This window comes from Bufo gargarizans, chromosome 2 (genome assembly GCF_014858855.1).
Source record: "Bufo gargarizans isolate SCDJY-AF-19 chromosome 2, ASM1485885v1, whole genome shotgun sequence".
In the NCBI taxonomy this organism is placed as follows: domain Eukaryota; kingdom Metazoa; phylum Chordata; class Amphibia; order Anura; family Bufonidae; genus Bufo; species Bufo gargarizans.
In genome coordinates this window covers 161,724,699-161,749,626 of record NC_058081.1, presented here as the reverse complement: position 1 = coordinate 161,749,626, position 24,928 = coordinate 161,724,699, and the positions used below count along the sequence as shown (strand labels likewise).

General features: G+C 43.4%; 1 protein-coding gene across 1 annotated transcript in view; it reads right to left on the bottom strand.

Moving 5' to 3' along the window:
- Nucleotides 1-1,630: 1,630 nt before the first annotated feature.
- GLDN (gliomedin) overlaps nt 1,631-24,928 on the bottom strand; it is a 67,305-nt gene continuing 44,007 nt past the window's right edge. Inside the window, exons 7-10 of the mRNA XM_044279638.1 lie at nt 5,543-5,626; nt 5,346-5,474; nt 3,452-3,602; nt 1,631-2,344 (exon numbers count right to left, since the gene is read on the bottom strand). Of these exons, the coding sequence (XP_044135573.1) occupies nt 1,879-2,344; nt 3,452-3,602; nt 5,346-5,474; nt 5,543-5,626 (830 nt within the window). The 3' untranslated portion in view covers nt 1,631-1,878. The remainder of the gene's footprint in view (nt 2,345-3,451; nt 3,603-5,345; nt 5,475-5,542; nt 5,627-24,928) is intronic.

The window sequence follows — 24,928 nt, the reverse complement described above, 5'->3', positions numbered from 1 at the left end:
GCGGGCCCTGCTTCCCCTCTGCTCAGCCCCCTCCCCCCTCCCTCGACCCAGCCAGTGACATACCGCAATGCCGCTCATTCTGCTCTGGGCACTCGCACTGCACTGGCCAATCAGCATTTAGCGGTGCAAAGCTCCTGCTGCTGATTGGCCAGTGTGCGAGTCGCAGGCTCAGAAGACAGCAGCAGATCAGAGCAGAACTGTGCAGGCGGCTGGATGGGCAGGACGGCAGGCTTGTGCTTACCGCTCTCACGTCACGCGCTGCCGCTGCCACTACCTGCCTCATACTGCCACTGAGACCCAAGTCCCATCCCAACTACAACCAGCCCCCAGCATCGCTGGCATGCCCCTTGCCTGTTGCGTGCCACTGCAAATCTGCCACCAAGGACAAAGTAAGTTGTACACTCACAGCAGTGAGTGACAGACTCTACGTTTAAAAAAGTTCACAGGGTGTGGTGAGGGATGGGTATTGTGGGAAAAGGGCGGCAGCAGCAGCAGCAAGAAGAGTTCCTGCAGGTTTGGGGGGGCACTGTTCTAAAAGGGTTATTATATAGAGGATTTAGGAGGACAGTGTGCCCCAGCCCCCCCCCCCCCCCCCCCCCCCCCAATGAACTCTGCAGTTTAATTGCTAATTTGGAGTACTGTGTCATGGGGGGATGGTTAGTGGGGGGAAGAGGGCAGCAGAAAGCAGAGTTTCTGCAGGGTTGGGGAACACTATTCTATAAGGCCTCTTGCACACTGCCGTGTTTCACGGCCGTATGCGGGCCGTGGAACCGCGGCCTGGATCCCTCCTGAGAGCAGGAGCGCACGGCGTCACTGGTTGCTATGACGCCGTGCGCTCCCTGCTGCCGGCACAGTACAGTAATACACTGGTATAGATCATACCAGTGTATTACTGTATTGCGGCGGCGGCAGCAGGGAGCGCACGGCGTCATAGCAACCAGTGACGCCGTGCGCTCCTGCTCTCAGGAGGGATCCAGGCCGCGGTTCCACGGCCCGCATACGGCCGTGAAACACGGCAGTGTGCAAGAGGCCTAAGGCTCATTATTATTCAGAGGACTCAGGACAGTGCACCACCCCCTAGTAATTTAACTCCTCAGGTCCCACGATCAATTAATAGTAAAAAAAAATTATAGATTCATAGTTAAAAAAAAAAAGTGAAAAAAACAAACAAAACAAACACTGATATATTAAACATTTAAATCACCCCAATTTTACATATAAAAATATATAAACAATAAAAAAAAATCATATTATCTATTGCCGCGGCCGAAAATGTCTGCACTATTAAAAAAAAGAACCTGTACGGTGAGCGCCTTAACAGAAAAAAACAACAACAAAAAAGGGCAGGTGGTGGGATGGGCCAGGGATGGGTAGTGGGTGGAATTAGGGGGCCCAATTCAGATTCTTGCTATGGGGCCCAATGATTTCTATGTACGCCCCTGCTCAGGGACTGAATTGCGGTTGTAGGTACATTAGAAGGTTTGGCACATTGCATGCTCCAGTGGTTCTGGCGGACTGGATAACATCACTTTAATACCTTTACAAACTGCTTTACATGACTTTGTTCATGCTCCACATAGCACAAGCCTGGGTTTTATTTCTACTCAATTGATTGATACTGACAGCAAAATGACTGTATACTTTATTCTGTCTACAAAGTTATTATGTGCCAAAGCAAACAACCTGCGACTAGGCAGAAACAAGTATCAGAATTTCTTAACAACTGTGTTCATTAAAAAGTATATTTGATATGTAAACCGTTCATTTGACCTCCAGAATTATAATCCCAAGCTTGATGCTTATAAATGTTCATTTACGTGTGAAATATTAACACAGTTAGTTACTTTTATGGGTACCATGGCTGCTGATAGGCCCCCACTAAGTGCTAGATACATAGCGCACAGGATATAACATTAGGTATCCATCTTCCCAGGCGTATAATTGCTGATCTTTAGGGTTGTAGGATAGCATAGCAAGAATTGAGGTTGATGACCTAAGGTCAAAGCTAGCATCAACCTGTTTCTGCTTCAAGAGGTCAAATGCAAAGGTCACCCTCAAATCTTTGGTGTCTGTAACATAAAGGATTCCACACGCAATAAATGCATTGCCCGCTTTGGGCTTTGGATAAGTTGTGTTGATGTGCTGGGTGACAGAGAAGGTCTTATCGTCCAAGTGAGCAACCATGATAGTTTTATCCGTGTCAGAGGAATAGATTATCCAGAGATCTTTCTCATCTGCTGCCAGTTTAAAGTAAGATTTGGAATTTGAGAAGAGGTAGTTGCGATTGTGATAAGCCGCGTTGTCAATGCTGAGGGTCTGATAGTTTTCATTATCAAGGTCGTATCTGAAAGATCAAAAATAGTCTATCATTATTTATCAATCATTGCTCAGACTATGATTCTACCTATGTTTGTCTGAGTTTACTCCAACATTCCTCAAATATACCAATAGGTTTAAAGGGTTTTCCAGGATTCATATTTTGAGGACCTGTTTTCAGGATACGTAGGTCATCGATATCTGATCAGTGGGGGTCCAACGCCTGATACCCTCACCAATCAGCTGCTTGAAGGAGCCACAGTGCTCTGGTGAGCACTGCAGCTTCTTCCTAGGCCAATGACATCATGTTCATTGGTTACATGTCCTATGTTCAAGTGAATGGCCTGAGCTGCAATAGCTATGAAGAAGCCAAAGCTTGGGTGTGATAGGTGTTGGAACCCTACAGTCAGATATTGATAATCTATTATGAGGATAAGTTATCAATATAGGAGGTCCTGGAAAACCCCTTTAATTGACTTTACAAAACTGTTCCTAGTGCAGGCTCGTAGCTCTGAGATAGGTATGGAAGGTGCAATAACACCTGGACCCTGGTGTCTGAGGGACCAAAATTACCCCTCTACACCAAAGAATTATACCAGTATTATCAAGTGCACGCGGCACTGTAAGTGAGGAGCCCTCCTGCAGAGTTTGCATTGGTGTCCAGGAGTTTCACATTATGTCTCTTTCCTGCATGTGGCTGAGATAGGGTTATTGGCTTGCAAGCCCCATTAGGTACAACAAGGAACTAATTTGAGTTATGATAATGTCTGTACAACAATTCAGAATATGTTGCTGCTATATAAGCAACAGGAAACTTACCAGTAAATACCAAATTCATGTCTAAATAGCTGGAGAGCTACATGTTGAAGACCACTGGTCTGATGTATGCCATGTCTGCCCTTGTGTTAGCTGCCTGACAGTACTTTAAAGTCACAGCATGTGCACATCACTATGACATATCTGACCACAAACCAAATCTGTCATTCTTTACAATCCCTGTGTTCTCCAAAATACCATCAGCTGTAAATGTCAATTTTCTGTCAGATGAATATTAATCTTGAATATTGTTACTTTTTGAAATGACTGAAACAATAGAATGCCAAACATTACTGTAATTGAGGTGAATGAAGCCTACCTTACAATATAATTTGATCCTCCCTTATGATAATAGAGTGAATTGTCGTACACGAGATGCCCGCATCCATGGTAGAACCAACGCAGTTTTGTGCTCTTGTAATTATCATTCAGCAAAGCCGTTGTATTTTCATATTCCTTTACTATTAATCCTACAGGAATAAGAGTCATATACAATAAGTTAACACACGTAGGACAAAATGCATCATCAACATTATTCTTCCCCTATTATCCCATACTGAACATGCATGCTTTTTGTTTTTAACATTGTTTGTTTTTTCCTGACAACTGGAAGTCTGAGAAAGTTACAACACTGTTAGTCTCTGTCCACACTGTACTCGCCTACGATCACAGTTATTGTACACTGTAGATTGGGAATAATTCCATATACCTCAAATAGAAGGCTGTGGTTGTGTGTCACTGCTTTAATGGGGTTCTCATGGAATGATTTAAAATGGCCACCGACAACCTGTCCTACAATGTGAGCGGTACTGGTTGCCTCCACTTGCAGAGCTGCCTATGGGGATTGAGGGGCAGGGCGTCACTATGCACTACACTTTGGCACTTGGATATACTACAGATTGGTGAGCGTTCCTATCAAACCTCTGAGCCATGATGGCATATAATAGCCAGGATCACATAATTACCATCTATTCTAGAGCAAGAGCATACTTAAATATTACTTTATTATAAATATATTCCCAATTAGTTATAATGGCTTGCTTTGTCTAGAGCAGGGATGGCCAACCTGCCGCTCTCCAGCTGTTGCAAAACTACAACTCCCAGCATGCAAAGACTGCCTACAGCTATCAGCCTACAGAAGGGCATGGTGGGAATTGTAGTTTTACAACAGCTGGAGAGCCGCAGGTTGGCCAGCCCTGGTCTAGAGAGCGATTATTAGGAGAAAAAAAACATCCGCTGTGCTATTAGTACACACAAAACCAGGACAAGTTACTTCACAACACTGAGCTAAAGAGCTGCCTCATCTTCCACGCTGCTTGGTTCGTCAGGGATTATGATCATGAATACAGTTTAATAAGATCTTCAGCTGAATCTCTGTAGGAATGGAGTTCATGAGGAGACAAAGTACAGAGAGGAGGTGGGGATGTGTCTGATGAGCAGTAACACTTGTATGCAGTCTCCATTACCACAGCCCCACATTACCACAGTCTGTCCTGTCTGTCCTCTCTGTACTTCACGTCTCCTTATAATCCCTGACAAGTAGGAGAGGAGGATGAGGCAGCTCTTTAGATCAGTGTTCTGAAGTAACGTGTCCTGCTGTGTGATTAGGACAGGTTCTGTGTGTATTTAATAGGATGGCAGCCATCTTATTTCTACTAATGATTGCTCTGTAGACAAAACAAGCCATTATAACTAATGAAAGGTACTTGGGAGTATATTTATAATAAAGTAATATTAAAGTATTTTCATTTTCTTAATTGCCAGCTTATGCACCTTAAGCATTCCTGTGAGCGCTGAGCGTAGTTCACAAATGCTATGTGAACACAGTCTTAAAGGGATTATCTGGCAGGATGTAATTTTACATAAGGGGCAGAACAGTGAAAAAAATATGAATCCACCACTGCCATTCTGATGCTTATCGGGTCCCTACTGTTCTCTCCTTCCTTGTCCTGGCTCGACATACATGAAATGGCAGGAGATGCACCCTCAGCCAATCACTGACTGAGGTGGTTCAAAACTGCGACCAGTTATTGGTGGATTTCCAGTGTGTTGAGTTGTTGAGTAACGATTCTGCCCCTCATTGAAAACATCCTACCAGATAACTCATTCATTTATAATAGAGATATATAATTACATTGCTGAATATTACCTTACAGTTTTCATTTCATGTCTCCCCCAACAATTAGCATGGATGGATTTATTTATTTTTGTACCTGAAAAATGTGACACAACCCAAATTCTTTTATCACTGGTTTGGTTTGAGAAATCCATCATCCAAGCTCCAAATGTCTCTTTTACTTTTACAACATGAACTGGATTCTCAATGTCCTTTATTGTGCAGTCTGGTGAAGAAGCACATTGTTAGATATGAACCATTAATGCCATTGAATAATGTAAGAAGATTATTTACCATCTTTCTTTGGAGGAATGCCATTGGTCTTGTCACCAGATTTGCCAGCCATGGTGTCGTCATTAGGGACGGCACAGGTCTCGCCTTGCAATTAAAACATGAAAGTAGGTTAGCACATATTACAAAGTGTATAGTTTCTTAGGAAAAACAGCCAAGTGACTTAGTAGGCAGTAGGATTATATGAAAGTAGTAACTTTCTGGCTGATGTGCGACTCTGTGCAGCAGAGGATAATATTTTACTCTACACTGTTGTATAGTCTGATGCACAGAATAGGTTTTTCCAGTATGTGGATATCATTTTACATACAGTAGAAGGCAATTTCCTAACACAGGTATGATGTTACTATATGGATCTATTAATAACCAAGACAAGAGAAGCACATAAAAAGACACATGTACACCGCTAACCTATGAAAAACATGCCAAGAAATCTTTATTAAGCAACAAAAAGGAAAACAGGTGCGATAAAATCTTTATATTTGTGTTATATAGAAAATTGAAATTATCTAAAATTACCAAAAAAATTGGGTATGAAATTGGATATTTTAATAGTTTTTAACCTATTATGTATTATAATAGGTTAAAAACGATTAAAATATCCAATTTCATACCCAATTTTTTTGGTAATTTTAGATAATTTCAATTTTCTACAAACCGGATTCCCAAAAAGTTGGGACACTAAACAAATTGTGATTAAAAACTGAATGCAATGATGTGGAGATGGCAAATGTCAATATTTTATTTGTAATAGAATGTAGATGACAGATCAAACGTTTAATCTGAGTAAATGTTAGTGTTGAGCGCGAATATTCGAATTGCGAATATTTTTCTCGAATATCACGATTTCGAGATTTCGCGAATATTTAGAATATAGTGCTATATATTCGCGAAATCGAATATTCGTTTTTTTAAAAAAAATATTTAATGCTCCATTCAGGGCCCGTTGCCGTGCTCATGGAGCGTCCCCATCACCATGGGGACGCTCCATATACTAGAATGTACTGTCGGATTAGAGAATTACGTTGAAATCACCATGCGATTTTTTTCGTGTTATATTAATCGCATCGCAATTTCAGCTTCGCACTGCTATATTCCATACATGTGTATTTTACGAAATTTCGTACTATTGCTCTAACTTCGTCTTTTAGAATATTACTAATATTCTAAAAGACGAAGTTAGAGCAATATTACGAAATTTCGTAAAATACACATATATATTGTAATTTAGCTAATATAGTGCTATAATCATTTTTTTTTCTCTAATTTTTTTTCCCTCTTCTGAACTTAAGTTTTGTAAAATATGTACACTGTTAAAAAAAATAATATAGCAGTATATTAGCTAAATTACAATATATATGTGTATTTTACGAAATTTCGTAATATTGCTCTAACTTCGTCTTTTAGAATATTCGTAATATTCTAAAAGACGAAGTTAGAGCAATAGTACGAAATTTCGTAAAATACCATTGCCTTATACTAATATACTAGAAAAATCGCAACACGCGATTAAAATAATCGCATATTATTCGCGAAAATTGAAATAATTACGAATATTCGATTTCGACGAATATAACACGAATATTCACTCGAATATTCGCGATATATCGCGAAATCGAATATGGCACCTCTCGCTCATCACTAGTAAATGTATCATTTTAAAGGAAAAATACGTTGATTCAAATTTTCGCAGTGTCAACAAATCCCCCAAAAGTTGGGACAAGTAGCAATAAGAGGCTGGAAAAAGTTAATTTGAGCATAATGAAGAGCTGGAAGACCAATTAACACTAATTAGGTCAATTGGCAACATGATTGGGTATAAAAAGAGCTTCTCAGAGTGGCAGTGTCTCAGAAGCCAAGATGGGTAGAGGATCACCAATTCCCACAATGTTGCGCAGAAAGATAGTGGAGCAATATCAGAAAGGTGTTACCCAGTGAAAAATTGCAAAGACTTTGCATCTATCATCATCAACTGTGCATAACATCATCCGAAAATTCAGAGAATCTGGAACAATCTCTGTGCTAAGGGTCAAGGCAGTAAAACCATACTGGATGCCCGTGATCTCCGGGCCCTTAAACGACACTGCACCACAAACAGGAATGCTACTGTAAAGGAAATCACAGAATGGGCTCAGGAATACTTCCAGAAACCATGGTCAGTGAACACAATCCACCGTGCCACCCGCCGTTGCCAGCTGAAACTCTACAGTGCAAAGAAGAAGCCATTTCTAAGCAAGATCCACAAGCTCAGGTGTTTTCACTGGGCCAGGGATCATTTAAAATGGAGTGTGGCAAAATGGAAGACTGTTCTGTGGTCAGACGAGTCACAATTCAAAGTTCTTTTTGGAAATCTGGGACGTGTTAAGGAAATTATCCAGCTTTTCTGAAAGTGGATATAAAATTTAAAAGATGTTTTTCATTTTCTCTGTATACGTGATATAATGTGGTGACATTTGGAAAGAACAAGCGTAAGCTAAAAAAACCTATAGAAGTGAACTGTGTGTGTTAAGATAAGATAACATTTGTACTACTCCTTGTAATTTTGCCTCTTTTGCTAAAAATTCTAAATACATTAGTTAACACATTTTTGTAAAAGTGAAACTTGAAAAATAACTAACCAATCAATAGATGGATTCAAAAGCCATTATTGAAATGTCTGTAAACCAATCATGTTTTACTTTGAGGGGTTACACCCTGTGAACTGTGTATAAATAAAGGATGTAGGACACTTTCACTTTAGGGTCCTGACAAGGTTTTGAACTATACTCAGACTTCTGTCATTTTCCTCCGTCGACGTCATTCACCTGAAAACGAGGCAACGATCATCACGTGGCTGACCCTTGGCCTGCCGCAACAGACGCCATGTCATCCGGACCAAAGAGGACAAGGACAACCCAAGTTGTTATCAACGCTCAGTTCAGAAGCCTTAATCTCTGATGGTATAGGGTTGCATGAGTACGTGTGGCATGGGCAGCTTGCATGTCTGGAAAGGCACCATCAATGCAGAAAAATATATTCAGGTTCTAGAACAACATATGCTCCCATCCAGACGTCATCTCTTTCAGGGAAGACCCTGCATTTTTCAACAAGATAATGCCAGACCACATTCTGCATCAATCACAACATCATGGCTGCGTAGGAGAAGGATCCGGGTACTGAAATGGCCAGTCTGCAGTCCAGATCTTTCACCTATAGAGAACATTTGGTGCATCATAAAGAGGAAGGTGCAACAAAGAAGGCCCAAGACGATTGAACAGTTAGAGGCCTGTATTAGACAAGAATGGGAGAGCATTCCTATTTCTAAACTTGAGAAACTGGTCTCCTCGGTCCCCAGACGTCTGTTGAGTGTTGTAAGAAGAAGGGGAGATGCCACACAGTGGTGAAAATGGCCTTGTCCCAACTTTTGGGGGATTTGTTGACACCATGAAATTCTGATTCAACATATTTTTCCCTTAAAATGGTACATTTTCTCAGTTTAAATTTTTGTTCCATGATTTATGTTCTATTCTGAATAAACTATTAGAAGTTGGCACTTCCACATCATTGCATTCAGTTTTTATTCACGATTTGTATAGTCCCAGCTTTTTTGGAATCCGGTTTGTATATAAAACAGGCAAAGGAATAGGAAAGAGGGGTAAGCAAAGAAATAAAAGTCTATACAGATTTTTTGGCTAATTACTTTGTTTTTTTTTTTATCCATAGTTGATCACTGTCCTCAGTGATGGACTTTTGGTGGTTCCCGGAATGTGCTTTTAGGTGTCTGACTTGAAGAATAAAGACCTGTACTGGATTAAAGGAGGTCTTTCTCTGCCCAAAATTTGAGTGAAGCTTAACATATTACTTGTATTTATGCTGACATCTACCTCCTTCCAGGTTCAGGAACTAGTGAGCTCTATATGTAACTGTTGTAGCATTGATTTGACATGTGAAATATCTGGAACTGTAAGTACAGCATATGCTAAATGAAGACAGTCCCGTTGTTTTCTGGGTTTTGAGTGGAGTGGTGATCACTTTTTTGGAAACTTCCCTTTTTGGAATTTTTCGAATATGAACTTTTTGATACTCTGTCCTAGGGTATGTATTATATTTTGTAGCATAAAGTTACATTAGTATGTAATTTTAAAGTTTTAAAGGCCTTAAGGCGGTGGCTGCCCAACAGTACATCGTGCCCAGCCACCACTACTTTTCCAGGAGAGCCATCCCTTCCCTGAACAACCAAGTAGGGGACAAAATCAGGTGTGCACTGCGCAACGCCATCTGTTGCAAGGTGCACCTGACTACGGATACGTGGACCAGTAAACACGGTAAGGGACGTTATATCTCCATAATAGCACACTGGGTAAATGCAGTGGTGGCTGGGCCTGAGGCGGATAGCAGTTTGGCGCATGTCCTTCCACCACCAAGGAATGCAGGGCGCTTCAGTTTGCCTCCTGTTGCTTCTTCCCCCTACTCTGCTTCCTCATCTTCTACCAGCTCCTTATCCGGTCAGCGTAACACTTTCACCACCAACTTCAGCACAGCCAGGGGTAAACGACAGCAGGCAGCTTTAAAACTTATCTGTTTGGGGGACCGGCCTGGTGGTGTGCGATACTGGGCAAAATCTCGTAGCAGCTCTGGGACTAGCCGGTTTGACGCACAACCCTTGCCTGGCGCATGTGCTGAATTTGGCGGTGCAGAGATTCCTTAAAAGTTACCCCGATATGTCAGAGCTGCTGCATAAAGTGCGGGCCGGCTGTGCGTGCTTTTAGCGTTCTCATCCTGCTGCTGCTCGCCTGTCAGCGCTACAGCGTAACTTCGGCCTTCCCTCTCACCACCTCATATGCGACGTGCCCACAAGGTGGAACTCTACCTTGCACATGCTGGCCTAGACCGTGTGAGCAGCAGCAGGCGATAGTGGAGTTTCAGCTGCAGCACGCACGGGTGAATCGCTTGGCGGAACAGCACCACTTCACCACCAATGACTGGGCCTCCATGCGAGACCTGTGTTCCTTGTTGCGCTGTTTCGAGTACTCCACCAACATGGCCAGTGCCGATAACGCAGTTCTCATCGTTACTATCCCACTTCTATGCCTCCTTGAAAAAATGCTCCTGGCGATGATGGAAGAGGATGTGGCATAGGAGGAGGAGGAGGAGGAAGAAGGATCATTTTGTAGGGTTTCTGGACAGGTATTCACAAGTGGCTACAAGGGTGGGTTCCTGCACCCACAAACGCCAGGTACACAATTGTCCAGCCAGGGCACAGTTCTGGAGGATGACGAGGTGGAGGATGAGGAGGAGGAACCATGTTCACAGCAGGGTGGCACCCAGACCAGCTCATGGCCATCACTGGTGCGTGGCTGGGGGGATACAGAGGACACAGACAATAGACCTCCCACAGAGGACAGCTTTTCGTTGCCTCTGGGCAGCCTGGCACACATGAGCGATTACATGCTGCAGTGTCTCTGCAACGACCGCCGAGTTGCCCACATTCTAATTTGTGCTGATTACTGGGTGGCCACGCTGCTGGATCCCCGTTACAAGGACAATGTACCGTCCTTAATTCCCTCACTGGAGCGTGATCGTAAGATGCGCGAGTACAAGCGCACGTGATTTTATGAAATGTTTTTTATAACACGGACTTTGTAAGTACAATAAATTGGATACTTACTTTTACCACTTGGGTATTGAGCTATGTGTCTATTTGTCTTGTGAAGGAATTGGTGCCGTATATTGAAGTTTTTGGTTGGTATCAAGACGCTGCAGGAGACGTCCATAGGAGTGGATTGATAACAGCTGCCTGCTGGAGCGTGTGTTGAAGTCTGCATTGTGTCTATTACTGCTGGTATCAGTGCGGTCCCTGCAACTGCTTGTGGATTTATCTGAATGTGTGTTTAGCACGGCAGGGGGCGTCATCACAGACAAGCGCAGCCGCCTGTCCACAGCCAATGTGGACAAGCTCACGTTTATTAAAATGAACCAGGCATGGATCCCACAGGACTTGTCCGTACCTTGTGCAGAATAGCTTTGTATACTGGCACTAACCAGCCATTGTTATACTGCAGCGCAATTGCTTATTCTTGTATTTTGGATATTTCACACTCTTTTAAAGTGTACCCTAATTTTAAAAAATAAAATTAAAACCAAAAACCTGTGTTGGCTACCTCGTCCTTCTTCACAGCCGCTTCTACCTACACCGCTACGTCCACTGCCTCCTCCAACTCCTACCCCATATGGAACTCCAGCTCATAATTCAATTTTATTTTTTATTTTTTTGTACGTATTTTATTTTATATCATTTCACTACTTTGTCAGTTACATTTTCTTGTGAAATTCACAACTTTTTGGGTGTATAGTACCACTGCTATATCTAGTAGACAGTTTAAAAAAATAATAATTGTCATTTACATTTTCGGGTGACCTTCACCAATTTTTGTGTGTATAGTACCACTGCTATACCTAGTAGACAGGTAAAAAAAAAATCTATAATTTGTCTGCTACATTTTCGGATTAAATTCACCAATTTTTGGGTGTGATGTACCACTGCTATACCTAGTAGACAGGTACAACATTCGATAATTTGTTTGTTACATTTTTGGGTAAATTCACCAATTTTTGGGTGTATTGTACCACTGCTATACCTAGTAGACAGGTTACAAAAAAAAATTGTCATTTACATTTTCTGGTGAAATTCACCAATTTTTTGGTGTGATCTACCACTGCTATACCTAGTAGACAGGTAAAAAAATAAATAATTTGCCTGTTACATTTTTGAAGGCCGGTTAAAAAAAAAATAATTAAATTGTCAGTTACATTTTCAGTTGAAATTCAACAATTTTAACGTGTGAAGTACCACTGCTATACCTAGTAGAACAGTAAAAAATAATAAAAAATGTGTCAGTTACATTTTCAGTTGAAATTCAACAATTTTAACGTGTGAAGTGCCACTGCTATACCTAGTAGACCAGTAAAAAAAAAATAATAATAATTGTCAGTTACATTTTCTGGTGAAATTCAACAATTTTTGGGTGTGAAGTACCACTGCTATACCTAGTAGACCGGTTAAAAAGTTCAGGTCCCCATTGACTTCAATGGGGTTCGGGGTCAAGTTCGGGTCAAGTTCGGGTCCCGAACTCAAACTTTTTTCTGAAGTTTGGCCGAACCTGTCGAACCCGAACATCCAGGTGTCCGCTCAACTCTATTCATGATGCAACGCATCAAGCGTAGGAAATTAACAAGATATGTGTCTTTCATCAAGTCCCCGCAAGGACATCAGCTTTTTTCCTCTGATGCAATTGCCAAACGATTTAGGCTTTTTTATAAGTCTATATATATATAACCCTATATAATCTGCCACACCCTAGTGGAGAGATACATACTTCAACTTGTGATACCTCAGCTATTGACCTTCTGTACATTCTAGACCTCCCTACACTTTCTCCTGCTCAACGTGAAGCCTTAGAGAAACCATTTACACTAGCGGAGCACACTCTAGCTCTTAAAACCTCCCCAAAGGGCAAGTGCCCTGGCCCAGATGGCCTCTCGACTGCTTATTATTCTACTTTCCAAAACTCCCTCCTCCCCCACTTACTTTGCGTTTGTAATTTAGCCCTGCTCACTGTTTATCATCTGATATGACTAATGCCCTGATCACTATTATCCCCAAGGAGGGCAAGGATCCCACTTTGTGCGCTAATTATCACCCTATATCCTTGCTAAATATAGATTTAAAGCTCTTGGCAAAAATGATAGCCACCAGACTTTAGTCTTACCTTCCTGATCTGATTCACTCTGATCAGGTGGGGTTTGTAAAAGGCCGTGAGGGGAAAGATAATACCACCAAAGTCCTTTATGCCCTTTTCCAGGGCCGGCTCCAGGTTCATGTGGGCCCTTGGGCGATAAATCCCAGTGGGCTCCCATGAGGCATTTTTTTACATTCACATGTCCCCCTGTGGCTCCCACACGGTATAAGGACCCCCAGTGGCCCCTATACAGTATAATGACTACTAGTGGCCCTTCACACAGTATAATGACTACTAGTGGCCCTTCACACAGTATAATGACTACTAGTGGCCCTTCACACAGTATAATGACTACTAGTGGCCCTTCACACAGTATAATGAACCCCCAATTCCCACTGTATAATGACTACCTGTGGCCCGACATTTAGAATAATAACCCCCAGTCGCCCCCATTCAGAATAATGACCCCCAGTAGCCCCCACATTGGGGGAATACTGTGTGGAGGGGGCTCTGGGGGTCATTATACTGAATGGAGGGTCATTGGGGATCTTTTTACTAAATGGGGACACTGGAGGTCATTATACTAAGTAAAGGGCCCTCACAGTATAATGACCCCACAGTGACCCTCCATTCAGAATAATGACCCCCAGTCGCCCCCACACCGGGGGTTATACTGTATGGAGGGGGCACGAGGGGTCATTCTATTTAATGGGGGCTCTGGTGGTCATTATACTAAATGGAGGGTCAATGGGGATCATCATACTAAATGGGGGGCACTGGGAGTCTTATACTGTGTAAGGGGCCCTCACAGTGTGATGAATGACCCCCCAGTGGCCCCCTCACATACCTATCATTGCAGGGGAGCTGGCAGTCCTGTCATTCACTAACCGCAGCTCCCTGCGCTCCTTCTCTCCGGCGGCCTGCTGCAGCAGTGAGCCAGGCCTGGAGGAGAGAAGGAGATGTGCAGTGATGTAGGTAGAACTGACTGGGCTCCACAGCAAATTTTAGTACGCCTCCCTCCCCCCCAATGTGTGTTCACATCACGTTTTTCCTATCGGTTTGATGTATACAAATGTGCAGCACTCCACGTTTTTCTATCCTGCAGAGTCAAGTAAAAAATGCATACGTTAACGTATATGTTTTTTTTACAATGGAACTGTATGGTGAACGGATGCCACTGTACGGCATCAGTCTGAGGCATCTGTTAACGCATACATTTTTGGTATACATTAAATGGATGGCACAAATGGGATGTGAACCCAGCCCTAGTGTCAAAATAAGCACCAGTACACAGCGGAGCAGCGTGGCGGAGAGGGGAGGCCGCCATGTACTGACAGAGCGCTACCTAGTCCTGGTGGTCAGGGATGAGGACTGTGTTTCCCAAGGATCATTTTCTACTGGGAAATACAGGGCACAGTATAATACACTAGAATCTATATACTATAAAGATATTAGCCCTACCCCAGAATAATAATACAATTAGGTGGTCATTTATTATATAGGAATACGTCTACATTAGGCGTATTTCTGACACAGATTGTGGCGCAAAGGTCCTTAGCACCGCAATCTGTATATTTTCCCGCTCATGCCAGGTCTAAAAAAAGTGGTGTGGGCATGGAAGGGGATACAGTTATGGCCATGCAGTTATTGGATACCACCGCCATACAGTGATAACACCGCCATACAATGATAAAACCACCATACAGTGACTGGATAAAAGGGTATAAGAGGGCACAGTACAGGGAATGACTATGGGCACTGCACAAGGTGTGGTAAGAGGGCACAATGCAGGGTATAAAGGGGCACAGTACGGGGTGGGGGGCACAGTCACATGACCCTGTGACGTTAGAAGGTCCTTATGGTGAATGCTGTTCAGATGCCACCATAATGAGAGGCAGAGGAGTGAGACAGGGGCCCTGGATGGACAGGAGGGGTGGACACAGCAAGTAGGTGGAAGGGGCTCTGAGGGGGATTCATACAAGTAGTAGGGGCAGGAGGTCTGTGCAGGGCAGCAATAGGAGATAGGAGGGTGGGACAGGAGCTCTGGATACATGAGGGAGGAAAGGAGACAGCAGGGACTCCATGAGGATGAGATAGGACAGGATATGTGGGGGGGGGGCAGGTGTCATGGAGACAAACTGCTTAATGAAACAGTAAAACAACTAAATAGAATGAAGCAGCAGCAGATCGAAGAGCCCCCCCCCCTTTCCTTCTATCCCACAGACAAGAGACAGTCACAGTGCAGACTCACTCACAGACTGTCTTCACACTTCTCTGCTCCAGACCTCCAGTCTCTCTCCTCAGGCAGCATGTCCTGTGTAGAGGGGGAGTGTTCTGAGTCTCTGCAGCTCAGAGGGCCCACCAGAGGGGTACTGCGTAAGTGAAATGACAGCAGTGAGAGCTCCCATCTGTATTGATGGAAGTGCTCATAGCAGCTCAGTGGGCCCCCCCCAGGAGCATTGGGCCCCGACACTTGCCCGGGGATGCCGGGTTATGACGCCGGCCCTTCCCTTTTCTATACCTCACATAAACGATTGCCCTTAGTATTCCTTAGTACTGATGCTGAAAAAGCATTCAACCAAATAGCCTGGTCCTATATTAAACATACCTAATCTAAATTTCATTTCCCAACCCCATATATTAACGCTATCTTTGCTATGTATAAACATTCCTCTGCTTCAGTCCTGGTAAACAACCTCACCTCCGCCCGATTTTCTATTAAGAATGGGACATGCCAGGAATGCCCCCTTTCTCCCCTTATCTTTGTCCTGGTGATGGAAACACTCATGCGGGCCTTGAGACAGGAGAAAGATATCTTGGGATTAAAAGTGGGATCTCAGGAATTTAAATTAGCGGCTTTTCCCGACGACCTCTTGATCCTCACCACATATCCTATTGAATCCTTTCCCTTTATTACATCCCTCCTACAGAAATTCGTCTTTCTCTCTAACTTTAAAGTTAAACCGCATAAGTCCCAGATTCTACACATGGGCCTCTCCCATACTTTCATTTCAGCCCTCCAATTAGATTCCCCATTTAATTGGTCCTCTCAACAGTTAACTTATTTAGGTATTAAAGTATCCCCACTCTTGTCTGATCTTTTTCACGTTCATTACACTCCCTCCTGAGATCTATTGTTGCCCAGCTGGACCCTTTGGATTTCCCATACCTATCATGGTTTGGTAGAAAAAGTCTAGTGATGTCATTAGTGATCCCAAAGCTGACCTAGTTACTTTAGGTACTTCCGATTGCAACCCCTAAATCATACTTCCGATCCTTGAATCGCCATATCCGCCATTTCATTTGGCAAGGAAAGAAACCTAGAATTTCCTTCTCTACCTTGAATAAGCCCAAACAGTTTGGGGAAATAGGTCTTCCTGACCCTGAATTTTATATAAAAGCTATTCACCTCTGTAGAGTGGTGGACTGGCTCTGATCCTACCCCAAATAAGCAATGGCCTCCCCTTGGAAAATATATACTTTCCTTCCTCCCTTAGGGCCTAGTTGCGGGCCGAACGCTTCTGGACCCTTTCTTAATCCCTAATCCTATTGCACGCACCACCATAAAAGTATAGGGGTGGTTCTATTAGGGGTGGGCGATATGGCCTAAAATCTATATTGCGATATAATTTTAAGAATGTGCGATATGCGATATATATCGCGATATATTGTTTTCTATATTTGGGGGGGTGTTTAAACTTTTTTTTTTTTTTACTTTTTATTTATTAGCCTCCTTAAGGGCTAGAACCCTTGTCATATTCACCCTAATAGAGCTCTATTAGGGTGAATAGGACTTTATACTCTCCCTGCTGCTCTGTGCATAGTGCACACAGCAGCAGGGAGCAGAGTCCCCTCCCCTAAACAGTGCCATCCACAGATCCCCCTCCCCAAATCAGTGCCATCCACAGATCCCCCTCCCATAACAGAGCCGTCCACAGATCCCCCTCCCCTAATCAGTGCCATCCACAGATCCCCCTCCCCTAATCAGTGCCATCCACAGATCCCCCTCCCCTAATCAGTGCCATCCACAGATCCCCCTTCCCTAATCAGTGCCATCCACAGATCCCCCTCCCCTAATCAGTGCCATCCACAGATCCCCCTCTCCTAATCAGTGCCATCCACAGATCCCCCTCCCCTAATCAGTGCCATCCACAGATCCCCCTCCCCTAATCAGTGCCATCCACAGATCCCCCTCCCCTAATCAGTGCCATCCACAGATCCCCCTCCCCTAATCAGTGCCATCCACAGATCCCCCTCCACTAATCAATGCCATCCACTGATCCCCCTCCCCTAAACAGTGCCATCCACAGATCCCGCTCCCCTAAACAGTGACACCTACAGATCCCCCTCCCCTAAACAGTGACACCCCCAGATCCCCCTCCCCTAAACAGTGACATCCCCAGATCCCCCTCCCCTAAATAGTGCCATCCACAGATCCCCCTCCCCGACGCTTACAGGAGCACATCTATAAACTAAACATTAACTTTAATCAGCGACTCTTTACTTGTATACCGTACTCTGTTTTAGCTCCGGTAACAGCAGGCAGTGCGGGTGGGCGGCGCTCACTCACTGACGTCAAGCACCTGCGCCGCCTAGTGGGAGGAGCAGGCGCGTGACGTCAGTGAGTGAGCGCCGCCCGCCCGCACTGCCTGCTGTTACCGAAGACAGAGAATGGTATACAAGTAAAGAGTCGCTGATTAAAGTTAAAGTTACTGTTTAGTTTATAAATGTGCTCCTGTGAGCGGCGTGGTCTTGTATATTTTAACCCCTAGGCAAGCGTTCCTGTCACCATGGGAAGGCCTGGGGGTTAGAATATACCATTGGATTTGAGTTTTCACGCTCTCACTGAGATCGTGAAAACTCAATGATTTACTGTCAGTCCCTCCCCCCCTCCTCTTTTCTCATTGGTGGTCAGCGGCAGCCGTGCACAGTGGGGAGGGAGGGACTCCCTCCTTCTCCACTGTGCCGGCTCAGGAGAACATGGTGCCCGCATAGAGCGCGATCATATCGCGGTCCGGCGATATAAGCAATATGCTCAAAATCCATATCGTGGCACAAATTTATATTGAATATCGCCTATATCGCCCACCCCTAGGTTCTATGCCACTCATAAGCCCTTTGCTATACCATCCCCTCTTCTCCAAATTATAGATGTAATTTCTCTTACCCCTAAAGCCCTCAGGGAATCTTGTTCTCTTGCGGCCAGATCTTCCCCTACTTTGATAATTGATCTGTTGGACGCAGAGGGCTGCATCCCTTCAGAGTTGGTGCTGGGGTCGAAATTGGGTATCCCACCTTCACATAGTTTACTCCTCAACTCCCTTAGAAAGGAAGTTGCTCATTGGGTTAAACCTTTTAATACCCAGAATCCCCTGGATTGGTTTGAAAGTCTATTGACTTCTTTTAGATACCCCTCTAAACTAATCTCCACTCTGTATAACAAACTGGGTCTCCCTTCCCTGGATGTCAAACCAGCTGTAATAGGCCAATAAGAAAAAGATCTAGAGAGGCAATTCTCACTAGCTGAAATTAATAGACTCTTCAGAACCCCCCACTAACATTTGCGATGTGTCCGTGTGCAAGAAAATGGATACAAAGTCTTGTCCCGGTGGTACAGAACCCCGGATAAGATCTCTCTTTATTTTCCTACCATCCCAGACTTATGCTGGAGATTCAGATCGGATAGAGGCATGTTCATTAATATATGGTGGAAGTGCCCTCTTATAGCTGCTCGGTGGAAAGAGATCTTTCGTCTGAGTAACAAAATTTGCCTTTCAAATTTCCCTTGTTCTCCTGAAATAGCTCTCTTATCCTTTGGCATCCAGGGAGTTGACACTCATAAAGCATCCCTCTTCTTCTTCTTAATCTCAGCCGTTCGCCTATTAATACCTACATTCTGGCGCTCTTCTGATGTACCCAGCGTTGACCATTTGATCAACAAGGTAGACCAGTTTTACTGTTTGGCATAGATCTCACATTGGGAATCCATTCTAGAAATGTTTTCCTCTCAATCTGGACTCTATGGAAGTCTTATAGGAACTTTACACAAAGTATTGTAGCTAACATTATGGTATGTACCCGTGCACCTCTCTTGACATGCTTTTAAGATTGTTGTCTTGATATCTTCTTGGTATGACAACTATGTTTACAGACAATTACTTGTTTCTTCTTTGTAATAGGATAATCATTTGATGTTACATTTTCCTTGATGTATTTCATTCCCTGATCTTTTGACATTTATGTCTTCTCAAAATTAATAAAAATTGTTAAATAAAAAAAATAAAAAATAAAATGTGTGACATTGTGGTGGATGGCAGTCCCGTCTAAGCGTTGTTGGACACACGGAGCCAGGTGAGCCTGGTACATGCCAGCTTGGTAGCTGTGCTGGACAAAATGTTAAGTGTGCTGGACATTTATGGGGATAGCAAGGAGTATCCTGTAGCCCTCACTGAGTGTGTGACTGCAGTGGGAACTGGGACTTATGAACTTGGAGTTGCAAATACGCTCATGCATGGTGTAGTGTTGGGCCGTGATTTCCCCTTGTTCTGGGAGTTGTGGGGAAACTTTTGCAGAACTAGGGCCTATCCCTTTAAATGAAGGTGTGAAGGAGATGACCATTGGTAACAATGGTGCAGATAAGGTGCAAAATGAATTGTCAGTTAGAAGAGGTAACTTTGGAATGGCTAGGGATCCTATGCTAACCCGTGTAAGAGGAAGCTGGATAGTGAAACCTGGGGTTGACAGAAGTGTTGTAAAATCTGAAGTAGATGTGGTTACTGAGAAAAGGCCTAATGAAAATGTGAAGTTATGTGAAATATGTAATTGTGATGACGACACCCCTTTTCCTTTGCAGGCTGTGATCGGGGAAGAAGCTTCCCCTGCTGGTAAAAATGTATGTAATTTGACAATGCTGATTGATAATGTTGGTAGCACACCACTGAGGGAACCCACTGTAATAAATGTGCAGGAAAGTGTGGCATGGTTAGAGGGGGTACCACACATACCAGGTGCGGATAAGCAGTCTCTACAGTATTCTATGGGTAGTGAGATCATGTGTAGTGTTGATGAAGATGCTGTAACGTACAACGCAAACCAGGCAAATGAAAGAGAGCCTGAGCGGGTTCAGGATATGAGTGGGGAGAAGTCAGTATAGTGTCTGAGAACTATACCTAGGCAGTGGAAGACTTCCTGGCCGGTCTGACCATCCCGAAGGAGCAAGCAGAAGAACGTGACCATGCTGAAGCAGAGGCTCGTGAAAGAGAGGTCAAAGCGCTCTCCTTAGCATGCTCTCTGGAAGAGGCCCTTAAAATGAAGACTGAGTTAGAAAGGCTTAACAAGTAGCTGCGCACTGAAATGGAAGCAGAGCTTGAAGATGAAAGAAAGCAACGTTCATTGGCTGTAGCAACTAGAGAAGACGCCATTAAACAACTATGTAAGTTGCAGACGCAATTGAAGGATTACCAGAGAGAGTTGGAAGATACTAGAGCATCCAGGGATGATATTTTAAATCAATCTAAAGAAAATAAAAAGAAACTTAAAATTCTGGAGACGGAGATGATCCATATGCAGGAGGAGCTTGCTACGGCAGAGCAGGCCAAAAGGGAAGCCCAACAGGATTATACTGAAATGGCCAACGACAAAGAAAGGCTACCCTCCAAATTGACCAGATGAATGTTGATCTGAATGCCGAACATAATAATGCTCAGAAGAATGAGAATGCCCATCAGTAATTGGGGCAATAAAACAAGGGGTTAAAAACAAAAACAAAATTGCAAGAATTGGAAGACTCTATTGAAGCCAAATTTAAAGCATCAGTCACGGCCTTAGAAGCAAAGATTGCACAACTGGAGAAACAGCTTGATACTGAGACAAAAGAAAGAGAGGCTGCAAGTAAACAAGTCTGTCGCTCAGAGAAAAGTAAGGTGCATATGAAACAGTTTAAGCGCCAGGTAGAAGATGCCAAGAAATCCGAGTCAGCACCTGTTGAGAATGGGTCTGAAGATGGTGGCACTGCGGTGCCGGCCAGGCAGAGAAGATAGAAGAAGTTTAGGCTGAAAGCGCTGATAAGCATGAAGAAGCCAAGAGAATCATGGCAGTGAGTAGCCAGGACCTGGTCTGAAACGTCTGCTCCGTCCCCAATGCATTCCAGGAGGTCCATAGCCATCTAGGGATTAAATACAGTGAGATGGATGACCAATATCCAGATGCTGTCTACTTCTCCAAGATAGCTCTCCTGGAGATTGCACAAATAGAGAACAATGTACTTGGTGACCCTCTGGAGGGAATGCCAAAAGAGGAAGATGAAGAGTCTGAAAAGGACCCCAATATTCCCCGTACGTCGAACCTCGATGAGAAAGAAAAGGATAAATTAATGGTGCAGGTATATGATGCCATGTCTAAGAAGGATGAGAAGGCTATCAAACATGCTGTAGAGCCCAAAGAAGAGGCTGAAGGAGAGTCAGCCGAAGTGGAAAAAGCCACTGAAGAGGTAGAGGACTCTGAAACTGCCACCAAATCTGAGAAAATCCCTGCTGAAAAGAAAAAAAAAGTGAACCAGATGCGTTTAAAAGGAGCGAGCGGTGACAAGCATGCTCTGCTGAAGGAGCTCTCTAAAGCAAAGGAGAAAGTGTCTGGACACGACCATGACTGGGAAGAACTTGACTTGACTTAGTCAAGAGCTGCAGCAGTCAAAGAAAGTGCATGAGCATGTGCGAGAGCCAGAGAATCCAAAGGGAGAGCCTGTCGATCATATAAAAACATACTCTGAAAAGAGTTCCAGAAGCCAAGATCTAAACTTTAAGAGTAAATAAAAAAGAGAGATGCTATCTATCGATAAAATAAGAAACAAAGGGAGCATGGACGCCAGAGTCAAAGAGTGCGAGAGTATATCATCGTCGTTCATAAAAGAGTAGAACAAGAGTGTTTGGCCTTCAGATGGACACTGGCGTCCATTAGATACTATCTGCTAGATAGAAAGTCAGTATTGGTGACAAACCAAGCTCTGCTGGCCTGGGTGTGGCAGAATAAGGGGAAAAAGGTGACACTAGCCACATCTTCCAGAAGGCATGATATGATGTTGGCTGAAAATGCTCAGACCTCTGGTCTGGAGAGGAGGTGGGAATATGTGGTGATGTGAACAGTGAAGGGTATGGTAAAGTCCCGGAAGAGGGGTATTTCTCACCCAGATTCCTCAACTGGGTGAGGTAAGTAAGATCCAGAATGGCGCTGGCTTCAGAAAGCATTGTTGCTAGAGCTATTTTTCTTTATTTGTTATATGGGCTGGATTTTATTTGGATTGGGAAGGTAGGTTTGGTAGTGGGACCTTTCCAATCCACCTCATTCCAGGGTAGATTTTCCCCTAGCATGAGGGATCACCAGGTGTAATCCACCTGGGATCGTTAGTGGGAAGTAAAAGCCCATCCCAGACTGTCAGTCTGGGGAGAGAGTGATTTGGAACAGAGACCAGCAGAGGCGCTGAGTGGTCTCAGCCAGGAGGGCTGAGGGGCCACGAGGCTATGTGAAACCTGATCTCTTCCCAGTGTGGACTGTTGATTGATGAGCGGACCGACTAAGGGCTTGGAGCCTGAGACACTGACCCTAAGCTGTGTTCTTTAGGTGAGTCAGGGATATGATGTTTGTATTAGCAAGTGCCTAGACAGGCAGGTGTTTATTTTGCTGTTATGTTTGTGCTGAAGTGCCAAAATAAATGATTATTTGGACTTTAAATCTGCTGACTGCAAAGAAGTCTGTGATTGCGACCCCCTGAGAGAGAGCAATCCCTTACAATATCTATATCTAGAAAAGCATGCGTATATGGGCAGCATGTGCTTCAGTGTGTGTAATGGAGACCATGGAGACTTACAAATCTAGCCGTGCTTTCTGTCAAGATGTATACAAATTATTGTTGAAAGCAATTTATATTCCACATGGCGTCCCTCCAAACTCTGCGGTGAATGCAGTTTACAACAATTTGTATTCAGTAAATGTGACTTACCTCCTGATCACCTATAACCCACAAGAGCACAAACCTATGCCGCATTCACCACACAACATGTGAGTGCTGTCAAATGCCAGGGCTGAACAGCAGTCTCAGTCCGGCCCTGACTAACGTACACATTAACATTTGAAATAATCAGAAATCTCTCTCTCAAGATGTTATCTGTCCCAGCGAAAGAGTCAAGGACGATGACAGTAGCACATCTAAAGTCGTCAGTACATATTTGGGTTTTGGTGACGAAATCACAAGTTTTCAAGATATAAAAGTACTTGCAGTTACAGTATGTTAACTCTATGTATCTGCTGCTACACAGTGGTGAATTCTGTGTATGTGACATGCAGCTTAATAAATAAGACTGGCTTCAATTATCTCAGTGTATGTTTATGAGAAAAACCACATCGAGTTTAAGGGGTTCTATGGGAATAACAAAGTAGAAATGAACACAGAAAGATATGGCATTAATATAGCTACAGTAGTTCTACAAGCACTCCTATGTGCATCTCCAAGGCTATACATACTGTACATGTTGTGGACCTGCTGTGTGATAAAAAAGAAATGCTTAGAGCCATGGTTCCAGAGATCCACTCTTTCCTAAGTCCTATAAACATTTATAGTCTTTGTAAAGAATTTATTTTCTCAACGGCCGGTCACATAACCCTTGCTGAAATGAACACCCTTTCTGAGCATCTGCCAGAAAGAGGTATTTTTTAAACTAAGTATTCATAGTACACATTTTTAAAGACTTTTTGTTTTTTGTTTTCATTTTGGCAGTACTATACCATTGAAAAAGAAATACAAAAAATGGGTCTATAGCAGTCAGCACAATATAGATTGCAGATTATAGATCAGTTTACTGCGGCTGTGAGGGGAATCTGCCAATATAATAGTAGGTGTAGAATTCAGGTTCAGACAGGCTCACCAGAGCACAAGAGGTTCATAGTAGGTCCAAAAGGTCTAGGAGAAAAGTCAGCCTCTGTAACTAATCACTTGCCACTAGGCTCTATTTCTTTGATTCAAAATACTTGATTTCATTGATGATATGGAGGTTGGGCCTCAAGAATAATTTCCTCTGGTGGGCCCCAGGAACCCCAGTCCAACACTGGTAAAATTGGTATGACAATATGACAGCTCCGTTTTTACTGCTCACAGAAAAGCATTGCATTGATTAGTGTAAAGTGCGATGCTCTAATTTACTACTATAGGGTAGCTTATCTGGTCACATTAATGGTCTTACTTAGAAAGTCAAGCAAGGCTATTTGCTAAAAGTCCAAACAAAGGAGGCAGGACAGGAAGTAGAATAGATAGAGTGACTTCAAAAAATGATATCCAGAAAATCATCCACCTGATTTTTGTAAAAAAAAATATTGCATGGTAATGGATGGCACTGTATGGCCTCTGTCTGAGGACCTGTGAACGAACATGTATAACAAAAACATGTGAACCCAGCCAAAGTCTGATCTTCAAAAAACATGTTTGTGGAAGTGTATCATGTGTGGGGGGATAAGCTCGGGATCGCCTTTGCTGGGGTCAAAGGACACTTATCTGTTTCACACAATTCCAACCAGCCACCAAGGTAGAAGTTTTAAGCTGGCCTGGAGCCAGGTTTATTGAGCAGGTTGCACAAATAAAATAAAACAACAAAAGAAAAGTCTTGCCTGTCCGGCACTTACTAAA